Raw genomic sequence first — 10589 nt, 5'->3', positions numbered from 1 at the left:
TTTTATTTTATAACTTCTAATTTCATCTTTATTTATACTTATACCAATAAACATTTATTTCATATTTTATAACTTCTAATTTTATCTTTACTAGCATGTTGACAGACACTACCGTGCCTATCAACCCGCTTTCCTATTGTTTGTAATGTGTATTCTACATATTAAGTTGTATTATATATTGTAATTTGTAGTTGAATATATATTCGTTTGAGGTAATTATTCAATCTTAAAGAAAAGATACATATACAATTGTGTTCATCTATACTATATATAAAGCCAAAACTTGAAATAACTTCCCTCATGGTGTAATTTTGATTTCCTATATTGCCCTTAACATTATTTAATTTTTACAAAAAAACTATATAATCCTAAGCAACTACCACCAATACATTAGTTAATCACATATCTCACCTTAAATTAAACATTACCATAAATACACAAAAATAAAATATATAAAAATTGAATATGTAGTATCACACAATATTCGCCGATAGGCACGAAGTGCCTGTACACACTAGTAAAAATAAAAAGAAAAGGTGAGTGGGTATGTGATTTTGAAAAAGAAAAGGGCGCGTGTTGTTACTACCCGTTGCACTCTCTTCTCTCTCTTTTATTACTTCCTAATCTCAATTTCAATTCTGCATTTTCATCACTTTCAGGTTTTCATTCTCTTTTTTCCCTTTTCTATTTTTACATTTTTTCTACTTCACTCTCTTCTCCAAACGCTGCCGTTTTCATGATTTCCCTTTCTGTGTTTATATCATGGACAGGATCAAAACGGCACCGTTTTTTATTTAGTTTTTTAATTATGTTTAGCCGTTAATTTCATATGAACTGTTACAAAATCTCCAATTTTTTTTAATGCACACTCACTTTTATTCTATTTACCATCTTCACTTGGTCTTTCATCATTGGATTTAGGGTTTTAAATTGCAGTTTGTAACCGAGATTAAGGTTTTGATTGCAGCCGCAAAATTTCAAATTTGTCTGAAATTGCAAAAAAAACCACTGTAAGTGTGTAACCCCGATTTTTTTCGTAATCAGGAGAGAACTACGTTAGAACATTATATGGACAAACCTACTGGAACAATCAAATAAAAGCAAATCCGTACACTTTATATCGTGTTGCTCTATCAATTCAGCCACCTCGGGCGAATATCTTTTATTCCACAAATTGTGACACTTCATGTGTCATTGTTGTGATTACGAGGATAGCAGATGTACTTCCGCCACCTGGCGGTGCTGTAATCTCATTTTTTTCCCGTTATTTTTATGATATTTTCTTTAAGATGAACCCGATACATGTACACATGTTAAGCGAGAGAATCCAGTAAAATTCAAAATTTGATTGGATTCTCTCTTTTCCCGTTGAATTTTGATACCAAAAACATGTATAACCGTTGCTTCATTAAACACATAAAGAATAATGAATTTTAATGTGATGCATGGTTATAAAAAATGAAGGAATTGAATGGAGAAATACGAGAAGTTAGAGAAGGTTGGAGAAGGAACATATGGAAAAGTGTACAAGGCAAAGGAGAAGGCCACAGGGCAAGTTGTTGCATTGAAGAAGACGCGATTGGAAATGGATGAGGAAGGAATTCCTCCAACTGCTCTGCGAGAAGTGTCTCTCCTTCAGCTTCTATCCCAATCCATTTACATTGTCCGATTACTCGCCGTTGAGCACATCGACAAAGTCCCTAAGGCCGCAGCACCTTCTTCTCAACCCAAGCCCCTCCTCTACCTTGTGTTTGAGTATCTTGACACTGACCTCAAGAAGTTCATTGACTCGCACCGCAAGGGTCCGAACCCAAGGCCACTTCCACCTTCCCTTATCCAGAGTTTCCTCTTCCAGCTTTGCAAAGGGGTTTCCCACTGCCACAGCCATGGTGTCCTCCACCGTGACCTCAAGCCGCAGAATCTCCTTCTCGATCAGCAGAAAGGGATTCTCAAGATTGCTGACCTTGGTCTTGGACGAGCCTTCACTGTCCCTCTCAAGAGCTACACTCATGAGATTGTCACTCTCTGGTACAGGGCACCTGAGGTTCTGTTGGGATCTTCCCATTACTCCACTGGGGTTGACATGTGGTCTGTTGGATGCATCTTCGGTTCGTACTTCGTAAAATCATTTTGTTTTTTGATTTTGCATATCTGCCATATGATGTGGATCCACCAGTTTTACTAGTTAGCTGCAAATAGCTTGTTACTTCATTTGTTTATCTAGCTTTTGACTAACTGAATCAGTTTTGTAGCTGAAATGGCGAGAAGGCAAGCTTTGTTTCCAGGGGATTCGGAATTTCAGCAGCTCCTCAACATATTCAAGTATGAATATCAATTTTCTAAAATCATTCTACTGACATATGCATTAATTTTCAGGCAAAAAGCATGTAGCTATCCACCCACAATGCACTATCTTTTATGATATTGACTTCATTTTTCAATTTGATCATGCAAGGATTCTCGGAACACCAACTGAGGAGCAATGGCCTGGAGTTACTTCTCTGCGCGATTGGCATGTCTACCCACGGTGGGAACCTCAAAACTTGGCAAGGGCAGTGCCATCCTTGGGACCTGATGGAGTAGATCTTCTTACGGTTCGTAATCCTGTTTAATTAAATGCTGTTGCCTTGCAAATTCATAAGCCTTTTGAGGACATGTTCATATAAATTCTAATGTTTATAGAAGAGAAATTTCAGTCTGAATTGCATCATTAATCACTGACCATCCATTGAATATGATGCCACTCTATAGTTTGCTTTGCCAAATTTTTTAAATATCCCATGAGCTTTATTACCTGAAAAGGTGTCATGTTTTTGCATGTAAGTAACTCAGTTCTTCCTAATGGATCCTTTGTTTCCTTATGCTCTGAGAACACCAACACTAACAACAAAGACTAACCAATTAAAACTGTTTCGTTTATTGGACTTGAAAAATGATTTTTAATCAGAAGATCACACTCTAAAAATTGAAGGGGCTAGACTTGAATAGAGCTGATTCTGCTTCATTTTGGTCCAATTTATATTCACATGGCTTAAACAGTAAATAGGATTTTAATCAATTACCCAATGATGCATTGTAGCATATTATAGGCTATGCAGGTTATCTAGATTCTGGATTAAATTTGATTTATTGGTATGAACTGTAATATATTTTAAGTTTCAGGAACATGATTAGGCTATGCTTATATCATAGAATTCAAATAGCCAATGCTGCTAAATGTAACGTCCCGAAAATCATGGTGTTACACTAAACATGCTACCTTCATTTTCTCTATGTTCAATAATGTATTCTGTTTCTATGTTTTCTACCAAACTTTATGGGATTAAATGTATGTAATTCTTGCTCTTTGCAGAAAATGCTAAAGTATAATCCTGCTGAGAGAATATCTGCCAAGGCAGCACTTGATCATCCCTACTTTGATGGTCTCGACAAGTGTCAATTTTGACAACGACTAATCCGGAGGCTTATTACGGACCCTAGTCAATGAAAATTAATTCATGACATGGAGTTTAAGGATCTGTCAATTTGGTTATGTAATATTTTGTCATCATCATCTTGTTGATATGAACAATTAAGTAAGAATATTTGGTGCTGATTCTATAGTTTGTTCAAGTGCTGTAAGTGGCACCAAACTTTATGCACCTTGTGGGTGACTATGCTATGCTATGAACTTTTATGTCTATTTTCTTATTTTAGTAGATGGGTTTGTGTTTATCATTTGCCACTATTTTCTGTGTAATTTTTTTTGTTACTATCAAGGGAATATTCTCACTTTTTTGAGTAAGGAATTGATCCATTTCGGGGTTCATCGCTGTCTCTCTCAATAAATATTGTTCCCAGGAATCGAATCCTCAACTTTAGAATTCAATAATGCTTTGCACTACTAGATGAACTCATTATTATTTTCTGTGTGTAATTTGATAGTAGATATATAACATCAATGCCTACATGTGGTTCTGTTCTGTATATTAGTTTTATGTGATTCTATAGTTTGTCATTATCCTTTATCTGTTCACATTTGTCCAATATAATAATAGCATATATGAATAATAATTATTTTAAGAAAATGATTTCATATATGTTTATACTTAATTGGAATGAAAATGACTCACATAATAAAACTGGTTTATTTGAATAATAATTATTTTAAGAAATAAGAAGACTAATAATACTGATAGAAATTCGAAAGAAAAACAACACCATTTTGTTATATTTTTTAAAATCAAGTGTATTTTCATTCACCTTAAAGAATTGAGCATCTTCTTCACTCAATGTTTCACCCAAATCCGTATTCTAGGTGTGGATAAAATCACCAAAAACATGTGAGAAGTTTGGAATGCAAAAATAGTTGAATATCATGCTAGAGATTCCGTTCTGAAAATAACAGATTTTAGATTTGGATTCATGTGGTTGGCGACGAATATGTTGTGGGAGGTGATGAGGAGGTTATAGCGGCAGGGCTGTTGTCGGCGGTGAAAGTGTGTAAGGAGCTTAAGGCATAAAATTATACAACACATACAAGTCTAAAATACTTTGATAAGAAAAACACAACAAATATTTGAAGTTGTAATACAAAACTGAAATTGCAGATGAATATTGTAGTTTTTAGAGTCTCCACAATAATATTACAATCATTCCCATAATTGAAATAGATATAATAGGATTACAATTTAAAACACCATCCACAACTAAACCAACATACATAAAGAAACAATTAAGATAGGCCTTATTCAATAGAACATAGCAAAATAGACTATAGATAGTCCTTTGACCTAGAAAATGGAGGTTGAAATAAATAAGGACGCATTTATATATATATAAATGCATGCATAATGAGGGGTCCACTATGCATTGTTTCAAATTGCACTTCTCAATCGGAGTTCCAGCTTCAATGTTGCAGTTTTGGGAGTCTCCACAATAAGATGACGACCATGATTCCAGTCGCATCTGTTGCACTCTCCAACCTTTTTGGTAATCGCAACGCAATGACAAACATGACTGTAACCGAAATTTAGAACACGAGTATCAACTATCATCTGTTGAGCAATTATCTCAACTTGGAATGACTTTTTTCCCTCATGTGTGACCTTGGAGTAATCAGCACCAAAAACAAAGATACCAGGAAGCAAGTTATCTTTAAAAAGTTGATGGCATCCGTCAAGAAAAGTATCCTGTGAAATTGTACCTGCATCACTTGGATCAGTGCTGAATCCTGCTAGGAGAATTGAAGGGTAATCTTTTCTGTGTGAAGGGTAATCCTTTGAAAGAGCAATGTAGAGATTAAGAAAATCTCTCTTGTTACTCAAAGTTTGACCATAGAATTGGTAGTTAACCCAATCAATGCAATATTTGTAATGATGGTATAGTTTCTTGTACTGGGTATGAACAGAAGCTGATGGAGCAATAGAAGCAATTGTGATGAGACCCTTCAACTTCAGCAACTTTATAAGAAGCCCTAAGCATTTCACAAAGTTTTCATCATTGTGAATCTCTTCATAGTTAACATCAATCCCATCAATTATTCTGATATCAGAATTATGATTGTAATCATCAATGATGTTTTTGATGGAAGTAAATGCATTATGTACCCATATCATACTATCATTGGTGTTAAATGGAAAATTGCTACCACGACCACCAATGCTTATTATAACTTTCACATTTGGATTTTCCTTCTTCAGTTTATGAATTCTTTCAGCACTGAAAGATGAAATTTTCCAGTGGCGACTGAAGTTTCCATCTCCTACTTTTGTGGTTAGGGTTTCTTCATAGTTCTCTTTGGCAAAGGCAAGAATGAAGTGAAATTCAGTCACTTCTTCATTGATGATATGAGATGGGAAACCGTGGTGATGTGAATATTCATTGGAGCCAATGTATTCACGGAAAATGGTTGGTTGAACAATGATGTTAGAAGACATTTTCAAGGAATAATTTGGATAGAGAAGGAAAGAGAGATATAAATATTAGTTGCTACACACAATTTGGCTTGTAGGTTTTGTGGGTTTCCAATGCTGTCCTTTTATATCCATCCATCATGGAAAGAGTATCTCAAGTCTCAAGTTCCAAACTTTGTCCTACACAAACAAAAATATTATATGTCAATTAAAAAATTAAATTTTTTTTAAAGCAAGGGTGAAACTTCAACCACTTGTTTATATGTCAATTGAAAAATTAAATATTTTGTATAAATTTATTAATAAGTGAGATATCCGTCTATTTCAATCAAAGTGCTTCTTATTTTCTGTTTGTTCTATACACTTTATTTGATTGCTTGTGGCTAACGATATGCAATGATCACTTCGGCTGTACCAACAATTGATATCAGAGCCAATTGATAGATGACTCTTAACCTATGCGTCAGATAATGGCTAAAGAGAGTGAATGCACGTTGGGTAGACAAGGTGCGTCAAAAATATTGCGCAAGGATAAAATAGATGAGTTGAAGGAGAATAAAATATGACATAATTGTGGTGGATTATGATCAAGGTGGAAATAGGGACTCAAGTGTTGTGTTAGGCTTTGAGACATGTGCTGCCAATAATCTCTCTCGACGTTAGAGAGGATGTTCTCATTTGATATGAGAAGTGAGATATCCTAATGGTGTGTCTACGACGTTACAGTGAAGGATATTAATTGCTAGCAGACCCATAAAATCACAGAAGCATGAATAACATTGATGTAGAGTGTAACATGGATATTGACTAATGCAAGGTGTAATATTATCATTGGTAGAGATGTAGGGTGTGAAATTGGCATTGGCTTAGATGCGAGGGTGTGGCATGGATATTGGTTAGTATTAACGCAAGATGTGTAATATAGATATACTCCTTATGGTGGAGTATGATAATTATTTTGAACTATGATTGTCGGACTAGACAATGGTGGTAGTGGTTGAGGCTTTCCAAGGGAGCTCCAAGGTAGCTAGACGTCGTGTTCCATTGGATGACGATATGAGAAGCTACACTACAAGTTTGGAGAGCTAGGTTTTTGGTAACATCGTCAATGATACTGAGAAGGTTTATGCTATAGGAGAACAAACTCTTATCTAGGAGTTGTTAAAGATAATTAGGCGTTGAGTAGGGTAGAATCAAATATTCGCTAAGGTGGAGATTCTTGTGTAGATTTCCTAAGGAGCAATATATTCATCTATTTCAATCAAAATGGAGAATGTTGGTGATGTATGAAATATGTTATTATATGAAGTCTCATACTACCTAACATTAGAATAGACTATATTGTCAATATTATATATTGGACTTACGTCCTTTATAATAAGCACCAAATAGAAGCATCAGATAGAAACACTCCATGAGTACTTGAATTCATAAGTGTACTAGAGCTTGTAATCTTTATTCTCTAATAATATATTGGTAGTCGTTCAAGGCTTCTAGGGACATAAACATGATTAATTGGTCGAACCCCGTTAATAATTATATTGTTTATTCTCTTCTATTTATTCTATACACTTTATTTGATTGCTTGTGGCCAACACTGTTCAAAGATCGCTTTCGCTAACCAACAAAATTGAGAGAGCGCATTTGTTTGTTACAAAACGTGTATCACACTCTATGTCACTTTCTATGTTAATCTGAAAAATATATTTAAATTAAAAGTTTAATAATTAAGTGTTTCTTTGATCAATCAACAAACAATTTATGGGATAATAAACATATTCCCTAAATTACAATACATTAATATACACTAGTTGTTGTATGAATTTATGGGTTAAATAAAAAAATGTACCAAAAAAATATGGTTAAGCCATTCTGGAGACTCTAGTTCATTCACATTATTGAAAGAAAAGTCAAGGGTAATGCTGTATAATTATACTTTTTTGATCATGGGTGTTAGTGGGTAGAAGTATTCAAAGACGTGTAGAAGACAAATCATATATACACATATATGACCAAATAAAAATTAAGACGTGGAGAAGACAAATCATATATGCACTATATATTTTCTAATTAAATAATTACAGAGAAAAAAATGTATATACTATAGTGTATAACTTTCATATACTATTACTGTATTATTTATCAATTATATTTAATCATTATTGATTTTCAAAAATGTAATTCAAATGAATGACAGATGTTATAGTAACTTTGTATGAATTTCTACATTAATAGTTCATGATTGATAATGTATAGTTTCTATACAATCTCACTACATCATCTAATATTTATATATTTAATCATTACTTACTAAAATAATTCAAATAAATAATAAATAATAGTTTAACTGTGAATAAACACTTACATTCACTTATAGATATTACACTCTCTAACTATATAACTATATAGTATTTGGACATACATGTTACTATGTTAGCATCATAGGCTGAGAGAGGATTGATCCAACAACTTCTTCACGTTCTTTGAATTAAATAATTACAAGCATTGCTGTATTTATAGTTTTATACGAACATGAATATGATTTACTCTAGGCTATAAATAAAAGAGTAAATTACATTGACAAAGAAATAAGTGTAATATTTTAAACAAAAAATGTGATAAACACAATTAAGTTAAACAAAACATGATATATTGTAGAGACAAGTCCAAATAATCTATGAGTCAATATTTTTTTATTAATTTTGGTTCGTTACACTATATTATAAGAGCGATTTAAACAATATTTCTTTAGAATTGTTGATGCATTTTGTAACCAAAAATAATAAAGATACATTGATTTATATATTATTTAGACTTGTCTACATAATATATCATGTTTTGTTTAACTTAATTGTATTTATCACATTTTTTGTTTAAAAAATTACACTTATTTCTTATGCAGGGGTGGTCAGTGTAATGAAAGTATAAAAACTAGGGGAGGTTTGTGTAAGTGTAAAAAAATGAGGGGTGGTTTGTGTAATTTCACTAAAACTCAGGGGTGTCAGTCTAATTTACTCTAAATAAAACTATGCAAAAAATACAATGAAACCAACCACATAATATATTCCAAGGATAATCTAACTACAAAGGATTGGGCATTTTCATGATAATTTTATTAAAATGGGTGTGAACATATTGAAAATAATCATACATTTTATCGTCTGTTATGAAATATGGTGATTATTTTACTTTTGTTTATCTAATAATCTTTGTTTTATGTTATCACAAGATTAGTATGTATAATTGAAATAAGGTTTCACATGAAGTGAGCAAAACATGAAGTCTTTTAACGTTTATTAAGAATTTGTTAGAAAAAATGTACCAAACTCAAGGCCCCCGAAAAGAAAATGTATCTTATATGTTATCACTATTTGTGTGAGATCTCACAATTTGTTTTGCACTCTCAATTTTGTTGAAACATTGACATTCAATATTTATATGGTTAGATTTATTTATAATTTTTGGACCCAAAATTGTCCCTACATCCGGCCTGTAAGATGTCAGGTAGGAATGACAACCGGTGCTGGCGGGCATAAGTATTGCTTTCTCGTGCACAAACCCACAATATTTGTGAGTACCTGTGCGGATAGTGGGTACCCAACGAGTTTTTAATTTTAATTATATATTTATATAATTTGTAATAATAAGTATGTAAAAATAATTATACCCGAGGGGAGGGTATCACAAAACACGCTCCAGCTCATAAGCTATTATTGCAGGTACTCGTTGTGGGTATTTCCACAGATACTCACATGTCAGGATCAGCCCTATGTACCGACAAAACAAGTTTGCTAAAAAAAATTCTTTTTTTCTTCAAAATAGCATTAAAGATTTGAATTATTTATAATATGATCAACCATTAATTTTAATAATTAAGTTATAAGTTGTGCAACTAATAATACTCGTATTTATAAATTTATTATATCTTTTATAAAATATATAATTTAACCGGTGCATGATTGAATTATATATTATTAGTTGAACTAATATACTACTATATTATTACTTTGATTAGTATGATAACATATGAACAATTAACAACCTTAATATATACCTAACCAAATGTGAGAACACTTAATTTAAGATGAAAATTTAACATGCAATGACAGCTAGCAAATAAGTCCTAGATCTTAAAGTTCTGAAGACATGTTTAGTAATCCCCATATAAATAATGTGTGTCCCCTTTCAAAAAATTGTGTTCTTTGGTACAACTAAGATTTTAATAAAATATATTTTTCTAGAAGTGTAACCAAATAAATAAATCTAGTTAGATAGTTTGGAACACATGATAGGTGTGAATTCCCTTCAACTCTTGTAATTTTCAATGTTTTCTAGTCTTATCCAAAAAAATCAAAATTAAAATTTTTATTAGAGCCTGACATATTTTATTTCTTCTTGTCATGACTTTTTTCTATCCAAGTACATATTGAAAGTAGTCAACACGTGAATACCTCAAAATTAGGATTAAAAATATCAGTGGTTAATTTTTTTATTCACAAGTCTACTCAATCATAGTTAGGGTCAATAGCATATAGGAAAGTCTCCATTTTACATTGCAAAGTGTTTGGTATAGCATCCACCTATGAAGTACGGATTCATCAAACACCCTCACGTGTCGGTGTCCGACACGTATCCGACATGAATACGCTCAGATTCGCGAAGGATACGTATCCATAGAGTATCCACAAATTAAAA

At 32.7% G+C, this 10589-nt stretch overlaps 2 protein-coding genes across 2 annotated transcripts; one reads left to right on the top strand and one right to left on the bottom strand.

Annotated features, from left to right (window-relative positions):
- The first annotated feature begins 568 nt into the window (after positions 1 to 568).
- LOC109337297 (cell division control protein 2 homolog C-like) lies at positions 569 to 3692 on the top strand. Its single transcript, XM_019574241.1, has 6 exons — positions 569 to 659; positions 1465 to 2108; positions 2253 to 2322; positions 2456 to 2594; positions 3353 to 3493; positions 3531 to 3692. The coding sequence occupies exons 2-5, from the start codon at positions 1472 to 1474 to the stop codon at positions 3443 to 3445; spliced, it is 939 nt and encodes a 312-aa protein (XP_019429786.1). The 5' UTR covers positions 569 to 659; positions 1465 to 1471; the 3' UTR covers positions 3446 to 3493; positions 3531 to 3692.
- A 1015-nt stretch (positions 3693 to 4707) lies between these two features.
- Positions 4708 to 6010, bottom strand: LOC109337298 (chitinase 2-like). The gene has a single exon (XM_019574242.1). The coding sequence runs from the start codon at positions 5916 to 5918 to the stop codon at positions 4857 to 4859; it is 1062 nt and encodes a 353-aa protein (XP_019429787.1). The 5' UTR covers positions 5919 to 6010; the 3' UTR covers positions 4708 to 4856.
- Positions 6011 to 10589: the final 4579 nt, after the last annotated feature.

The sequence above is a fragment of the Lupinus angustifolius genome, unplaced genomic scaffold (genome assembly GCF_001865875.1).
Source record: "Lupinus angustifolius cultivar Tanjil unplaced genomic scaffold, LupAngTanjil_v1.0 Scaffold_5_45, whole genome shotgun sequence".
NCBI classification, from domain to species: domain Eukaryota; kingdom Viridiplantae; phylum Streptophyta; class Magnoliopsida; order Fabales; family Fabaceae; genus Lupinus; species Lupinus angustifolius.
Note: the sequence above shows the minus strand (reverse complement) of the source record. Positions and strands in the feature narration are given on the sequence as shown.